This window comes from Bombus pascuorum, chromosome 1 (assembly GCF_905332965.1).
Source record: "Bombus pascuorum chromosome 1, iyBomPasc1.1, whole genome shotgun sequence".
NCBI classification, from domain to species: domain Eukaryota; kingdom Metazoa; phylum Arthropoda; class Insecta; order Hymenoptera; family Apidae; genus Bombus; species Bombus pascuorum.
Window position 1 is genome coordinate 8,634,709 of NC_083488.1, and position 16,858 is coordinate 8,651,566.

General features: G+C 30.2%; 4 protein-coding genes across 7 annotated transcripts; 2 read left to right on the plus strand and 2 right to left on the minus strand.

Annotated features, from left to right (window-relative positions):
- Positions 1-219: 219 nt before the first annotated feature.
- LOC132916583 (protein transport protein Sec24C) lies at positions 220-6,430 on the minus strand. Its single transcript, XM_060976700.1, has 18 exons — positions 6,280-6,430; positions 5,439-5,702; positions 5,243-5,367; positions 5,061-5,166; positions 4,045-4,991; positions 3,847-3,969; positions 3,593-3,772; positions 3,320-3,515; positions 3,136-3,251; positions 2,653-3,063; positions 2,446-2,572; positions 2,213-2,373; positions 1,966-2,145; positions 1,689-1,890; positions 1,416-1,610; positions 1,156-1,347; positions 881-1,074; positions 220-810 (listed from the first exon to the last, which is right to left on the minus strand). The coding sequence occupies exons 2-18, from the start codon at positions 5,692-5,694 to the stop codon at positions 667-669; spliced, it is 3,855 nt and encodes a 1,284-aa protein (XP_060832683.1). The 5' UTR covers positions 5,695-5,702; positions 6,280-6,430; the 3' UTR covers positions 220-666.
- A 396-nt stretch (positions 6,431-6,826) lies between these two features.
- On the minus strand, positions 6,827-8,226 carry LOC132916606 (uncharacterized). Its single transcript, XM_060976748.1, has 2 exons — positions 7,889-8,226; positions 6,827-7,747 (listed from the first exon to the last, which is right to left on the minus strand). The coding sequence occupies exons 1-2, from the start codon at positions 7,956-7,958 to the stop codon at positions 7,137-7,139; spliced, it is 681 nt and encodes a 226-aa protein (XP_060832731.1). The 5' UTR covers positions 7,959-8,226; the 3' UTR covers positions 6,827-7,136.
- A 1,366-nt stretch (positions 8,227-9,592) lies between these two features.
- Positions 9,593-11,356, plus strand: LOC132916732 (steroid receptor RNA activator 1-like). 2 transcript variants are annotated; one of them, XM_060977020.1, is made up of 3 exons: positions 9,593-9,849; positions 10,423-10,893; positions 10,972-11,356. In XM_060977020.1, exons 2-3 carry the CDS (start codon positions 10,437-10,439, stop codon positions 11,166-11,168), a joined length of 654 nt encoding a protein of 217 aa, XP_060833003.1. In that variant the 5' UTR covers positions 9,593-9,849; positions 10,423-10,436; the 3' UTR covers positions 11,169-11,356. The 2 variants fall into 2 exon arrangements, with proteins under 2 accessions (XP_060833003.1, XP_060832994.1); XM_060977011.1 differs by lacking the exon at positions 9,593-9,849 and adding an exon at positions 10,044-10,290.
- A 1,762-nt stretch (positions 11,357-13,118) lies between these two features.
- Positions 13,119-14,893, plus strand: LOC132916667 (steroid receptor RNA activator 1-like). Of its 3 annotated transcripts, XM_060976886.1 has the most exons (5): positions 13,120-13,363; positions 13,495-13,619; positions 13,704-13,827; positions 13,960-14,430; positions 14,509-14,893. In XM_060976886.1, exons 1-5 carry the CDS (start codon positions 13,345-13,347, stop codon positions 14,703-14,705), a joined length of 936 nt encoding a protein of 311 aa, XP_060832869.1. In that variant the 5' UTR covers positions 13,120-13,344; the 3' UTR covers positions 14,706-14,893. The 3 variants fall into 3 exon arrangements, with proteins under 3 accessions (XP_060832856.1, XP_060832869.1, XP_060832859.1); XM_060976873.1 differs by having other exon boundaries at positions 13,119-13,363; positions 13,495-13,827; XM_060976876.1 differs by lacking the exon at positions 13,120-13,363 and adding an exon at positions 13,387-13,404 and having other exon boundaries at positions 13,495-13,827.
- The last annotated feature ends 1,965 nt before the right edge of the window (positions 14,894-16,858 follow it).

The following is a 16,858-nucleotide window of genomic DNA, read 5'->3' on the forward strand; positions in this document are numbered from 1 at the left end:
GATAATGTACATATATGAAATTTATTAGACGTAACTCACAATAACGCTATATTTAAAAGTGGAAATTAAAATATAATAAACAATGATGTCATATGACTGTTTTATATGCACTCTCAAATATAAAACATTTTTGAGATTGTAATATATAATATAGTAAAATTAAGTATTAACATACAAATAGCTTTCATTGCAGTAGTATTATTCAATTAACACAAGATATTGTTTTCATATATAAATTTATAATGATTTAATACATTTTTATTATTTAATTTAACATAATAATAACATTAATGAGCTAGTTAAAATAAAATGTAATAATACAAGTTTACGTTTACAATTCATGTATAAATCACTGTATGAGTGCATTCGGATGTTTTCATATGATGTCAAATACACCATTCTTTTCCACGGAATGATTAGTTATTTTGTAAAGTTCTCATTGCCCTTTTATAGGTATCATGTTACAAATATATGTTAAGTTTTGCTTCATAATTTTTTTTGTCATGATGTATATAAATACACGCACAACCTATGCTTTCCATTGAGCTTTGAATGAATTTCATTTTAATAATCTAACTGATCCTGGACATAACATGACAACAGTCACAAACATGTAGCAAGCTAGGGTTTCAACATAAGGTAACTGATTGCTCTTTAATATTCATTTTATTGGCTAAGAAGTGTTCTTATTTCTTTGTGCATATGGCAAAGGAAATCAACGTAACTCGGGCTTCCATCGTTTTCTCTATCCTCAATCAAGAAATGACGTAATACCATTTCTAGTTTCTCACGTTGTCTTACTATAGTTAACTGAAAAGATTTAATAAAACATGAGTTTCATGACATTTTTAGTACATTTCATAAATTTGAATTTACTTACCCTCATACAACGATGCCTTTCCATACGTACACGATTAATGATATCGGTAATCCGTTTATTTAGTGGAGTATCTAATACTGGCAGTGCAGTACAGTCTGTGTCAACTTGAACTACTGATGGGACACCGAATACTGCCTGTACCCATTGTGGGGAAAGTGCCAGGCCTAACCACAGGAACATGTGGATACTGTTTTCTAAAAATATAAAATATAAAATAAAGATAGATATAACTAAAAATTGAAAACTTATCAAGAAATTGGTAAATGATATCATACCCAGTAAGTACGCGCCATCATCAGTGAATTTATCAATGGAGCAGCGCAATATTTGTGGTAACTCTGAATCTTGAGGGTCAATATCGTGTAAAGGAAGTAATCTCGGATAGATATACACAACTGATATAGAAATTGGCATAGTTGCAACTGCTTGCATAACGAAAGATCTATCGTCAATTGTCATATCAGCACCTAGAAAATTGAATTTATAGCATTGACCACATTGTGAAACGTACGGAATTAGGAACAAAATTATGTACCTCCAGATATTGCATCACTTTTCAATAACGAGTTGATGTAGAGTGGGAGTAATTTCATACATTCTGGTAATATTAATTGACCAGCATTTGATGGAGAAGCACAATGTTTTCGATATGCCGCCAATATATTAGCACATCTTGAAATTAAATTATCTTTCACGGTTTTTGGAGTTGATTCAATTAGTTTAAACACACCTGAAGTAATAATTAGATTTAATAAATTAATATTTAATATATTTGAGATCATTGTGGCATAATAATGATTTATCTCACTTTGTTTAGAGAAATAATTTATGATAGCATCTAGGTCACAAGTCCGATATAATTCAGCCATTTGAGACGACGTTTTTAAACTAAGGTTAATAATACGTAATCTTCTAACTCCACTACAGGAAGTGTACAACAAAGCTGCTTGAATATATACACCTTCATCATCTGTTAGTTTATCATCATGTTTCACTTCTATAGCAATGGCCTGAAATGTTAAATATAAAAATTAACTTTCAAAATATGTAATGAAACACAAAATTAAATTGCAACAATACTTTACCTTATTACAATCTATACTAGCTAATTCCATATCTGTAGTATTTGACATAAAGAAGTGACCGTAGAAATCAGTTGCGCGAACACCGGTAGAGGTGCGTACGCGCATAATGGCATCAAATGCAATTGGTCTACTAATGTTATTAATAACATCCGAAACTAAACGGTCACCATCTATATCAGCCTAAAAAATACAGAACTTTACATGGTATACATTTTTTACTTGCCAATATTAAAGTAACGACTATTACCTGAAAATAAGTATATTTATAAACTTCTCCACCAGTTAATCTGGCAATTTGTCCTACTGTCGCAAGATCCACATATGAATTATTGAAAACAAACAAATCTACAGAACAACCCACACCTACGCAATCTTGACCTAGATTATTGTAAACATTATTTTGCGGCGCTGAAAAGGAAAGTGAATTTTTGGTTATAAATTGGGCATAATATTAACTTAGAAGTAATGAAACCAATTTACCTAATACAGTTTTCTCTTTCTCTGTTCCAAGTACTTTACGATCATCACGATTTTTCAGTTTACCAGGTGCATCAGCAATGGGCAAAGAAGAATGGAAAACCATTAATTTCCCAGAGCAATCTGAAGCCTTAAGATATTTTATTAAAATTATAATTGGTTGATATATTTCATAATTGTTTTATCTCATACTGTGTATTGTAAAGATACCTTTAATGCTTCTAATCCGGCCTGGATGGCTGGTGCAAGAATTGTTTCTGTTTCACGCGTGTCTGCAAACATTGCTGGTATTTGTGTCATTAAACCATCAATAACAGATTCGCTTTCTTCGACATCGCATAAAAATCCATCAAGAAGTGGCATAAAAACGTCTTGTACGTCCCCCACAACCATCATTTGTGGTTGAGCAAGGCAGGAATTAATATTGTAAAAGTGCACCGTATTATTGTACGTTATAAATCCTACTTTCATGTTCGTTTTCGATTGACCAGCGTCAACGGGTAAATGTCGCAAGATTGACTTCATTTGCATACATAATAAATTAACTAAACCAGATTTAACTGTGTTGTATGATACATCAATCACGAACACAATAGCTGGTGGTTTTGGAAAAGCATTGTTCTAAAATGAATATTTCAAGATTAAGGTAATAGAAAGTGTTACAATAAAATAGTCTTTTAATCCATATCTTACTCTGCAGTAATCTTTAGTAGCAATATATTCATATGTTCCTAACATTAATTCTGGTCTTTCATAACGATCCATACGTTGTCCAGTATGATCCAGATGTTGGAAATACTCTGCTGGGACTAAATTCAAAACAAAAAAAGACTAACAATTGTATCAAATAAAATATGCTAAGAAAATAAATTTGTACCTTCAGTTGTTGCTTTACAAAACATGCACTGGAATCTTCTTCCTGCATCAATAAATTGCATAAATGGACTCATATATGCTTTACATCGCACACAACGTACTGGACCAATTTCACCCATATCTACAATAGGTGGTTCGTATTCTCCTTCCGCCATACGAGCCATTGGACTTACTATTAGACCAAATGGAACATTCGTCTGGAAAGGAAAATTATTTTGAGGCCTGTATAAAATTAAGTTAACGATTTCACGTACACATAAATTATTCAACATACTTGTTTTATAATATCTGCTGTGGTAGGAACAGTGTACATAGTAGATCTGATATATCTAGGTGATGCATTTCCTTGATCTTGCGTTATGAATTTGGTAGTTACTAATGGCGGAACCAATCCCTTTTGATTTGTTAAGAATACACCACCTTTTACGCGTTGATCATCTTGAATTACTTGAATCTTTAAAAATATGTTTAAGGTTATCTTAAAGAACCAAACTGTAAGTTATGACAATTGCATATATAATTTCTTACCGGACTTGGCATTTGCTCAGGATCTAAACGTCTAGTTTGTTGTGGTTGCATACCCGGCTGATATCCACTTGTTACGCCTGGTGAAATACCTGGATACGAACCTCTTTGAGCATTATACATATCCTAAAACAAGAAAAGAGATTTGTAATAGATAACTTCCAGTAATTTTAATAATTATTACTTTCAGAAACAACGTACGTTATTATAGCCTTGATATCCTGTATGTTGATAGTTTGGCATTGTACTGGGTGAGCTACGACTAACTCCTACAGGATTTCCCATATGTTGTCCTTGCATTGGTGGTCCAGATGTGTATGGTCTTTGCCCAGATTGTGGTAAATTTGTACCAGAATTTATCATCTGTCCCATTGGTTGACCAGGTAATGGAGGTGGCATTTGTGAGTTTGGTAAATTTTGTTGTCCTAATAATGGTGGCCTATTAAAGCCCTGTTGAGTTGTTAATGAAGGTGGGGCACCACTTTGCTGGCCTGGTATTGGAGGTGGATGTATGTTCTGTTGATTCATTTGTGAAGGACCAAAGGAATGACCAGATTTTTGTTGCCCTTGTAATGAAGAATAATGTTGTCCTGGTAAGGGTGGTGTAGAGATAGGAGGACCAGACAATGTTTGTTGAGTTTGTGATAGTGGATTTGACAAATTTTGTTTTGGTGGTCCTATTAAATTTTGTTGTCCATGTGTACCTTGCATGAGCATGTTGCTATGTATTTGTTGATTTGGTAATGGAGGCTCTGATATATTTGTTTGACCTGGCATTATTGGGTTAGAGAGATTTTGCTGCCCAGGTAAAGATAAACTAGATACATTTTGTTGCCCCTGTAATGGTGGAGCTGTAGATCTCTGCCCCATTGGTGGCTTGGGAAAATTCGATTGTTCAGATGTATCAGTAACGTTCATTTGACCAGGTTGATGTTGATTTGAAGACAATCCTGCATTGAATGCTTGTTCAGACTGCAAAGTTTGTCCAGCATAATAATGGCTAGAAGTAGTCCCTGTAGAATGTCCTGAAAATGGAAGACCAGTAAGCTGTGGTGTAGAAGCTTTTAAAGCTGCTTTTTGCTCTTGCATATTCTGTCCAGAAATAGCTGATCCTGATTTTCCACCAGGATCAGTTTGCCCTGTGGAACCTGTTAAAGTAAAAGAAATTTACTTTTCTATTAACTTTAATGAATGTTAATTGAGTTTTTTATTCTTACCATTCCCCGATAATGCTTCTAATAAATTATTAAAACCATTCACATTTGAAGGTGTAGATATTGTTGGACTGCTCTTTCCAGGTAAAGGTGGTGGAGGGAAATTTTGCTGTGATATGAAATGAAAATTAATGCATCAAGTACTTTATAAGTATGTTCATGTCATATATAAACTGTATAATTACCACAGATGGTGGTCTTTGTTGATCTCCCAAAGACATATTTGACATTTGATTAACTATATTATTTTGACTTGGTGGAGGTGGTATAATATGTGGATTGTTTGTAGATAATTCATATTGAGTATTTCCTAAACAAAAGTTATTTTGTTATAAAAATAGATGTATTCTAACAAAGAAAAGTAAAAGTAAATCATATTACCTTGTGTTTGTATATTATTCACATAATATGGTGTTTGAGGTTGATGTAAATTGGTAAGGGAAGGTCCTTGCATTGCTTTTTGAGAAGCATATAATTGTGAATTCATTGGGGGTCTTTTTAACATATTTGATGGAACATTAGAATTTACTTCTCCATATGGAGATGAAATTGGAGGACCAGGGAAATAACTAGGTTGCTGTTGTGACTGTTGCTGCTGTTGTTGCGACTGTTGCTGCTGTATATATTGTGGATTCATTTTTGATCCTAAAAAGAGAACAAATTATTTTTGTAAATATTTTTCTTTATACTATAATTTTACTATTTTAATTATCTCAAAAAATTTAATTATTTCAGAGAATACATAATCTTATCGTTATTCAAAATCGAATTAAATCATTTTCTAACACTAAGTTTTTTAATGTCTTTAAAGCATACATGAAAAAATTAAATTTTCTAAAAATAATAAACAGACCTATATTTATGAAACATATAACTTTAATGCATAAACTAAGATTGCGTAATGTTATAAGTGACATGTTCCATAGCACAATTACAAATTCATAAATTAAAGGTAGACATTCAAAATATGCTACATATTGACAGACATAAGATAACCTATACAAAATTAAATATGTGATTATCGTACACCATATTGGATGTTGATTTTAAATGAATCTTATACGCTCATTACTTAGCGACCTTCAGTCTATGTGGTAAATTATTAACAAATGTTACTTTAAAGCAGTAAAATAGAATAAGCCATTTTGCACAGAGTAATGCTTATAAACGAGTCTTTCGAATGAGTAATTCACAAAATGTTTTTGTAATATAAATTACTTACGTTATGTCATTAAACGTATTTGAACCATAACAAAAGTTAATATTTCCACAAATGTTTACACTAAATGAAGAAAATATATTTCGCTGCAATAGTGACTGCTGCCGATGCCACGTAAGGTGGCATTGCGCATGCGCTTAATGCACGCTGACGAGACACGTCATAATAAAAAATTAGAACATTGTAAAAGGGACATTTAAGTAAAAACACGAATATATTTTGTTCCACCATGCATTTATTATTATAATAGAATTACTGAAATAGTTGAATAAGCAGTGAATGACGGGTTACTGGTCGAATATTTTCACTTCTTTAATAAAAGATAGTGCGCTTTGTAACTTTATTGTTAATTAGTTGGTATCTATACAAGCGCATGAATTTAAAAAATTGTTAAGATTACTATCCTTATAAAATATTTGAAATTTATTTGAGGATAAAGTTTAATACATATTTTTATTTATTTATTCCTTTAATTATGCTGAAAAATCAAAATATAACAAGGAAATGTGATTAACTTATATGTATAATAATATTTTTAAATTACCTCTAGTGTTAGATTGCCATATAAATGAATTAAGTAGACGAGTTTGATTAAATCAATGGTACTCCATGTAAAACTCAGTATTACATCAGGTGCATAAAATGGGTTAAAAGTATGGTTATAGATGATACACACATGTAGACATATATATCCAATATATATTATTGTCATGAGTTTGAATCGAAAACTATATGCTTCATTTAAAAGTGACATTGTTTTATGTAATTCGAATCGAAGCCATTTTAACAATCTATATCTGGAAACTAAATTTCAACATAAGCAATTCGTTTTAATGTAAACTAATTTGCAAAAATGTCTATTACAATAGAAACATACCATTGTTCATATCAGACATCTCAGAGATAGAAATGAAATGTTTTCCTTTTGTAATAATATTTAATATCGTATTTATTTGCATAAATCTAATCTCAATTTTATACATAAATACAGTAAAAGAACATATTACTATTACACAAACAAAATCGGGTAATCTATCAATTACCCATATAAGAAAATATATAAAGCCTGAATCGTTATCTAATAATCCATAGTAGTCCATTAAATTACAAGTTAGTACTACAAATATCGCAGTAGTTATTCTAACAATATCATTTTTCATACATAAAGAATGATCGATCTCTATATTTAAGAACTTTGCGCTTTCGTCAACGGTATCTAACTGTTTGAATGCTTCTTTTACTTTTGAGCATTTATACATACTTGAAATTATTATTATAGGATACGAAAGTATATTTAAGTAAATTCGAACGTATCTAAGTAAAAACGTGTCATTTATAGAACGAAATTTATCAAACATGTCAAATATATAATATAAACACTGCCAATGACAAAACCAATAAAGCGCCACTAATATAGATACATATAAATAATTTGGAAATGCAATTCTGAAAAATTTGATAGGATATAAACCTGTAAAGAAAAGATATTCAAAACCTGATATGAAAGTAAATTTAAAAAAAATAATATGATTCTTTCTTTAAATTAATTTTTATAATCTTATATTTTCTGATAATTTATTTTATAATTTTTATTATTTAATCAATTCCTTACCTAATAATTTCGTTATACTCAACAGTAACCAAGATTCTTGGTAAATATTAGAAGGGCAGAATAACTTCATGATTATGTTTCTTCGCGGTGAAAGTTTCAACTAAATAGATTGAAATCGTAATCCGCATTATGTTACATTAGCGTATTAAATTTGTCAATAGTTTCACTTGCATGTTAGTTGATATTGAATAATTAACTAGGAATTTTACAACACTCGATTTATGATTAGTATCAGTAGATATATAATCACTATTTTGTAATTGATCAATGATATTTAGCTCGTATTAAATACTGCACACTTTTATTATAAATATTATTATAATGTTACATTAAATTAAATTGAATTAAATAATTAATTTCGTAAAAGTAATGTTTGCAAATTAAACAAATAAAGCTATATTATAATATCGTCAGAGAGATATCATTTATATATTATTATTACATTATATAATATAAAATATATTATATATTATATATATTATATATATATTATAATACAAATATATCTGTCTTTGTCCAGGTATATGTCTTCAGTAATTGAATTTTTAGATAGATGTTAATATTGCAAGGGAATAAGTCAAAACGAAAAGAAAATAGATAAGGATTATTTAAAGGGAATTATTATTCACATTATTGACTCATGAACAGACTTCGTAGAATTGATCGCAAGAGAAACGTTTGTACCGTAAATCTGCACCTGAGTATTTTAATGTTTGTCCTTTGGCCTTGTTTATATATATAATAAATAAAGAAGCATAAGAATTATGTATTGTAATAAAAATTATTATGAATGCCTGTTCCGGTGAAAATACGAGTGTGATTATTTTCATCCTAATTGCAAGATGTAAGCTCGTAAGACGTGTCTCATGTTCCCTACTATCGCATACAACATTCGAACCTATTTCGAGTACAGCTGAAAAATGACGATCGGTTTGTTCGGGCTATTCCTCACCGTTGCGTCACCAATGAAGATGTAACTTATTCATTCTAAAGTTTTTGATGTTTTCTTTTATCGCTTAGAGACTTGAGATAGTAAATAGTGCCATTTCCGCTAACTCACATTCTTTATCAAGTGGTTCAAACACAATCTAAATTGGTTCAGTAGCACTTAAGTTATAAGCGAACAAACATAAAAATACTTTGCGTTTTATATGTGTGTATGTATTTGTATATAAAGCAATATATTCTAAGTAATATTAAGCATAAGTAGATGTTTATATGTATATATCAAAATATTATAATAATAATGAATAATGAAAAGATATTGTAATAATAAATAAATTAAAAAAGGTTCCAGAAGTACAGTTCATACATTGGCCGTTAGTCATAACGCTGCGTTCGATTTGTTAGATTTTTACATTTAATGCCACCAGATGTTGAAAGTAAAGGATATAAATTAAACTACTTTTCATAAACTTTTCCAATGCATTTAAAATAAAGATGCGATATTTCATATAGTACAAAAGAATGTTGTTTAAATAAATTTAGATTTACATAATATAGAATTCATAGATATTTTTAATTTTATTTTATAACTAAACTTAAAATTAAACTCTATCTAGGAGAATCTCAAAAAATCTCGTCATTTTTATTTCGTGAATCGCCCACTAGAGTTAAATCTAACCCTAACCCAAACCATTTCTCAACATAAATTAAGTTAGGTTATACTAACAGTAGTAATCCGGCTGCCGTGAGGCGGTTGAATTAATAGAAATGTTAATCCAACTCAGCTTGAAAACTGAGGCCGAGCGGTGGGATATTTTTGCGTAGACCTCGAAAACTAAAAACAACCGCCGGTTATATGTACAAATAAAGTTGTTGAAAATGTCGAGCCTTATGACATATTTCAAAATCATCGAAATCGAAAAAAATGTTCTTCATCGACAACTTTATTGGTTTTGCTTTAGGGGAATCGCAGAATGGAAAAGATGAAGTTTTCTGGAGTTTTTGTTAAATTAAAGGTAGGTTTAGTCCTAAGATAAAATTAAAAATATTTATAATGCTTCGCGATATTTCTTTGTGCCATTTTACTCATGCAAAAAGCCTTTTTTGATATATTAAAGTTTGAAAAACTAACCAAATTGCTCACTATCGCTGTAGACCTCTGGTGACAGAGTGAGGAAAGTTCGCACAGGATTTTTCGAAGTCGGTATTACAGAACATCTGACACAAAATCACATATAATGTCATATCATCAAGTCTATTTTATACTTATTCAACGTTAATATGTTTACGATTAACCCGTATAAGTAAATACGCTTATAACAGTTTATAAGTGTGCTTATCAAATTTAATGTCAATACTAACCCTAAAGTTTTACTCTATTCATCATTTTCTTTTGACATTTCCTTCAATATAAAATTCAATAAGATAACAATCACAGATGAGCGAAAAGGAAACAAGTAATATAAATACTTTGACATATGTATTTAGCTATTTCTTTGTAATATTTAATATAAATAATAATAATGTATATGATACAGAAATATGTTTTGTAACATGTCTCATTATCTTAATATAATTTTATTTTGTAGATCAGAACCGTTCTATGCAAAAGGTTTTATTAGGTCATGACCCTGGATGGAACGATCCTCCGAAATGGATATATTGTACTGGACAAAGTTCTATAACACCTACTAAACGAGTACTGAACAAGAGAGTAGCATTTCCAATGGGATCTATACAAGCTGTAGATAAACAATCTTCTGTAAACAAGCCATTAAACATGCCACCACATGTACAGGGTAAGACTGATCAATTAACAGCACCACATCCTCCATTGTTATATCCTTCAAACAAAAATATAGAAGGAAACAACATAGAGATTGATAAAGAGGAGGCATTAAACAGCATTTTGAAAAATTTGGAAACAGTAATTAGTGAACATATATTGGAAAATGGTAGAACTAAGGAGGTAAAGAAGAGATTAGATATATTGAAGGCTGTATGGCTTGAAGATAAATTAAATAATGTGATATACAAGAATGTTTTAGATTTGTCTACAGGTTAGTTTTGTGATTAATTATTTCTTAAATACATTATTTTTTCTGGAGGTAGAAGAATAATGGAAAATTTGTTTCCAGCTTTACTAGAGGGGAATATTAAAAAAGCTGATGAGATACATGTTTCATTAATGATGCAACATGCTAGTCTGTGTAGTGCATGGATGCCTGGAATTAGACATATTATTTTAGAATTGGAAACCAAAATGAAAAATTCAAATGTAACACAATCTCAAAGCCCTGAATTACATTTATTATCTACTGAAGAAAATAAGTAAATAATGATTCCTTGGGTATATCATATTTGCATGCAGTAACTGTTTTGTGATAGTTATTGACATCTTTTCGCTTATAAGTTTATATATTGATTGATGTTATTAAAAAGTGCAAACCAAAAAGAAACTATTGATATTATGAATGTAACAAATTTTATTGTAATAAAACAAATCCCATGAAATTTATATAATGTGTATTGTACTTCTGACATCTATTGATAACGTGGAAGTTTGTTGTAAGACGAACTCAACGCATTTTACAATGCTTGACATCAAAATGGTAAAAAATCAATATTGCGACCTTATTTTTAAATGCGTACGTTCAATGAATGTGTGTATATATTGAAAATACCATCATCTTCAATTTCATGCTTTTCGTTAGGTGGTAAATGAAACATGAAATATTAAATTATGTATAATATAGTTTTCTCATCTACTGCTAAATTTTCATTTCACTTTCCGTAGATATGGATAGTTCGAATATTTAGCAGTTTTACATAATGTTAATTGAACGAAAAGTATTTGATGTTAGTGTAATTAAGTTGTTTTGATTAGCAAAGTCTGTACTTTGATGACGCGTGTTTGTAAGTAGAAGTGTTAGTTACAATGTTAAAAAAATCTCGACAGTATTTATAATCATTGATATTTAACACTATCAATACATCTATTAGGGAAGTGTTTTCATGTAGAAAAACTCAAATTGTTGAATTTCGGTTACTATCGGGAAACTAGCAGTAATGCTGTAATGATCAATTTAATTGATCGATTTATGTGATTGGAAAATAGTCGTGTTCAGTTAAAAAGTTTGAACGTTCTCTAAACGTGATAAACACTTTGAAAATTAAATCACTTTGTTATCACACATCAATTAATGCAAGAGTTTGAAGAGAATAGGGTCATTCGATGAGTACAATTCATTTAATACTTGTCTTAAATACGTAACATTTTTATTGTACCATGATATGCATGATTAATGCTTTCGTTTATCGAATCTGCGTAGCGAATTTCTTTCCAACTTCTATATATTCTTTACTTATATTCTTACTATACTATACTATACTATATATTCTTTAAAAGCAATTTTATTACAATAAATAAGAGAAATGATCGTGTAGAAAATGACATGCGATGAGTTATATGTGAGGGAATACAAGTATCTGACTCCATGGATGCATCGAAGGAAATTGATCGGTTATATTAATCTCAATCAATCGAATGAACATTTAACAACGATGAAGAATATATCAACGGAAATCTAGTCTGTTTTTTACCGCGGATTTAACTAAATTGTTATCGTTCTTATACATCGTTTGAAATGATCATTTATATTAATTTAATGATCGGCATGTATCGTATTTAAAGGAACTTTATTATAAATTTAATACATTCACGCATATCTGTTAGATGGAATCTTCTCAATGCTTTTATAATATCTCATAAACCATTTCTCAACAACCCACATTGGATTAGGTTATAGTAACAGTATTAATCCTGCTGTCGTGAGGCGGCTGAATTGATAGTACTGTTAACCCAACTCAGCTTGAAAGCTGAGGCCGAGCGGTGGGATATTTTTGCGTAGAACTCGAAAACTAAAGACAACTGCGGGTTATATGTACAGATAAAAGTTGTTGAAAATGTCGAGCCTTATGATATATTTCAAAATTATCGAAATCGGACAAAATGCTCTTCATCGACAACTTTATCGGTTTAGCTTTAGGGGAATCGCAGAATGGAAAAAATAAAGTTTTCTGGAGTTTTTGTTGAATTAAGGTAAAATTAAAAATATTTATAATGCTTTGTGACATTTTTTTTCTGACATTTTACTCATGCAAAAAGCCCTTTTTGATATATTAAAGTTTGAAAAACTAACCAAACTGCTCACTATTGCTGTAGACCTCTGGTGGCACAGTAAGGAAAATTTCCACAGTATTTTTCGAAGTCGATATTACAGAACGTCTAATACAAGATCCCATATAATGTCATATCATCAAGTCTATTTTATACTTATTCAACGTTAATATGTTTACGATTAACCCGTATAAGTAAATATGCTTATAACAGCTTATAAGTGTGCTTACCAAATTTAATATTAATACTAATCTTAAATCAGTTTTAGTCTACATATCATTTTCTTTTTACATTTTCTTCAACATAAAATTTGATAAGATTACAATCAAAGATGAGCGAAAAGAAAACAAGTAATATAAGCAGTTCGACAAATGTATTTAGCTAGTTCTCTGTAATATTTAATATAATAATAATAATGTTTATGATACAGAAACATATTTAGTAACATATCTCATTATTTTTATGTAATTTTATTTTGTAGATCAAAAACGTTCTATGCGAAAGATTTTATTAGGTCATGACCCTGGATGGAATGATTCTCCAAACTGGATATATTTTACTGGACAAAGTTCCATAACGCCTACTAAGCGAGTACTGAACAAGACGGTAGCATTTCCAATGGAATCTATACAAGCTATAGATAAAGAATCTTCTATAAATAAGCCATTAAAAATGCCACCACATATACAGGGTTGGATTGATCTATTAATAGCACCACATCCTCCATTGTTATGTCCTTCAAACAAAAATATAGAAGGCAACAATATAGAGGTTGATAAAGAGAAGGCATTAAACAAAGTTTTGAAGGAAACAAGTAATATAAATACTTTGACATATGTATTTAGCTGTTTCTCTGTAATATTTAATACAAACAATAATAACGTGTATGATACAGAAATATGTTTTGTAACATGTCTTATTATCTTTATGTAATTTTATTTTACAGATCAGAAACGTTCTACACGAAAGGTTTCATTTGGTCATGACACCAGATGGAATGATTCTCCAAAATGGATATATTATACTGGACAAAGTTCTATAACACCTACTAAACGAGTACTGAACAAGACGGTAGCACTTCCAATGGCATCTATACAAGCTGTAGATAAAGAATGTTCTGTAAATAAGCAATTAAAGATGCCACCACATATACAGGGTTGGATTGATTTATTAATAGCACCACAGCCTCCATTGTTATGTCCTTCAAACAAAGATGTAGAAGGAAACAATATAGAGATTGATAAGGAGGAGACATTAAACAATGTTTTGAAAAATTTGGAAACTGTAATAAGTGAGCATATATTGGAAAAAGATAGAACTAAGGAGGTAAAGAAGAGATTAGATATATTGAAGGCTGTATGGCTTGAAAATAAATTAAATAATGTGATATACAAGAATGTTTTAGATTTGTCTACAGGTTAATTTTGTGACTGATCATTTCTTAAATACATTATTTCTTCTGGAGGTAAAAGAATAATGGAAAATTTGTTTCCAGCTTTACGAGAGGGGAATATTGAAAAAGCTGATGAGATACATGCTTCATTAATGCTGGAATATGCTAGTCTGTGCAGTGCATGGATGCCTGGGATTAGGCATATTATTTTAGAATTGGAAACCAAAATGAAAAATTCAAATGTAACACAATCTCAAAGCCCTGAATTACATTTATTATCTACTGAAGAAAATAAGTAAATAATGATTCCTTGGGTATATCATATTTGCATGTAGTAACTGTTTTGTGATAGTTATTGACATCTTTTCGCTTATAAGTTTATATATTGATTGATGTTATTAAAAAGTGCAAACCAAAAAAAAACTATTGATATTATGAATGTAACAAATTTTATTGTAATAAAACAAATCCCATGAAATTTATATAATGTGTATTGTACTTCTGACATCTATTGATAACGTGGAAGTTTGTTGTAAGACGAACTCAACGCATTTTACAATGCTTGACATCAAAATGGTAAAAAATCAATATTACGACCTTATTTTTAAATGCGTACGTTCAATGAATGTGTGTATATATTGAAAATACCATCATCTTCAATTTCATGCTTTTCGTTAGGTGGTAAATGAAACATGAAATATTAAATTATGTATAATATAGTTTTCTCATCTACTGCTAAATTTTCATTTCACTTTCCGTAGATATGGATAGTTCGAATATTTAGCAATTTTACATAATATTAATTGAACGAAAAATATTTGATGTTAGTGTAATTAAGTTGTTTTGATTAGCAAAGTCTGTACTTTGTTGACGCGTGTTTGTAAGTAGAAGTGTTAGTTACAATGTTAAAAAAATCTCGACAGTATTTATAATCATTGATATTTAACACTATCAATACATCTATTAGGGAAGTGTTTTCATGTAGAAAAACTCAAATTGTTGAATTTCGGTTACTATCGGGAAACTAGCAGTAATGCTGTAATGATCAATTTAATTGATCGATTTATGTGATTGGAAAATAGTCGTGTTCAGTTAAAAAGTTTGAACGTTCTCTAAACGCGATAAACACTTTGAAAATTAAATCACTTTGTTATCACACATCAATTAATGCAAGAGTTTGAAGAGAATAGGGTCATTCGGTGAGTACAATTCATTTAACACTTGTGTTAAATACATAACATTTTTATTGTACCATGATATGCATGATTAATGCTTCCGTTTATCGAATCTGCGTAGCGAATTTCTTTCGAACTTCTACATATTCTTTACTATATTGAAAAAGCAATTTTATTACAATAAATAAGAGAAATGATCGTGTAGAAAATGGCATGCGATGAGTTATATGTGAGCGAATACAAGTATCTGCGTTCATGGATGCATCGAAGGAAATTGATCGATTATATTAATCTCAATCAATCGAATGAACATTTAACATTGATGAGGAAAATATCGATCGAGATCTGGTCTTTTTTTTTTAACCGCGAATTCAACTAAATTGTCATCGTTGTTATACATTGTTTGAAATGATCTTTTATATTAATTTAATGATCGGCACGTATCGTATTTAAAAGAAATTCATTATAAATTTATTACATTCACACTTATCTGTAGGATGGAACCTTCTCAATGCTTTTATAATATCTCATAAACATGTACACGAATGATCAACAGAACTGTCCAAAAATATGTGTACATGTTGTTGATCATTTACCTACGCGCGAAAACATTAAAATAATTCTTTTTCTTTCTTTTTTCATTTTGCATTCATTCCGTCTTATTTCGTTTCTCGACGAATGGTTACACGAAATACGAAAAATGATCAAGTCTTCTTTTTATCATAAAAGTTTCTTGTATTTCTCATTTCTCTCTTATGTATATTCACAAAGGACAATTACATCTTACTTAATAACATATTTTTCGTCTAAATGTACTCTTATGTCAATAATAGTCATCGATAGCAATGATCAGTTTAAATTACTCTATCGCTTATCGTCTATAAATCGCTACTAAACTCTAAGCATACGGTGTGTATGTGTGTGTTTGTACGTGTGTATCCGTGTCTCTGTGTGTCTTTTCCTCTTATTTGTACGTGTGCGTACTGTGTATACGTGTGTACGTCTGATTTCTCATCGCTCAAAAGCACACCCGTGATTTTGTTTTTTTCCTTTCGTTTTTTTCTTTTGTATGTGAGTGTTTTGTTGTTTCGTAATTGATCCACGTGCATTTCGTCACGTATTTTGCGTTTCAGTTGATCGATCGGAATAGAAATGCACGCCGATCAATGCTTTGACCTTCTTTTATCGTTTGTCACATTTCTCTTTTTTGTTGTCGCCTGCTCTAAAAGTAATATTGAGAATTAAAAAACATGGACTGAAAACAGAAATAAGAAAAA

Coding starts and splice junctions, on each gene's coding strand:
- LOC132916583 (XM_060976700.1), bottom strand. CDS start 5,694: ATGAATCCACAATATATACAGCAGCAACAGTCGCAACAACAGCAGCAA. Junction 3,516..3,592: donor CAGCAGATATTATAAAACAA/GTATGTTGAATA, acceptor TTTCCTTTCCAG/ACGAATGTTCCATTTGGTCT. Junction 3,064..3,135: donor CTACTAAAGATTACTGCAGA/GTAAGATATGGA, acceptor TATTCATTTTAG/AACAATGCTTTTCCAAAACC.
- LOC132916606 (XM_060976748.1), bottom strand. CDS start 7,958: ATGAAGTTATTCTGCCCTTCTAATATTTACCAAGAATCTTGGTTACTG. Junction 7,748..7,888: donor GAGTATAACGAAATTATTAG/GTAAGGAATTGA, acceptor TTTTCTTTACAG/GTTTATATCCTATCAAATTT.
- LOC132916732 (XM_060977011.1), top strand. Junction 10,894..10,971: donor TGTTTTAGATTTGTCTACAG/GTTAGTTTTGTG, acceptor ATTTGTTTCCAG/CTTTACTAGAGGGGAATATT.
- LOC132916667 (XM_060976873.1), top strand. Junction 13,828..13,959: donor CAAAGTTTTGAAGGAAACAA/GTAATATAAATA, acceptor TTTATTTTACAG/ATCAGAAACGTTCTACACGA. Junction 14,431..14,508: donor TGTTTTAGATTTGTCTACAG/GTTAATTTTGTG, acceptor ATTTGTTTCCAG/CTTTACGAGAGGGGAATATT.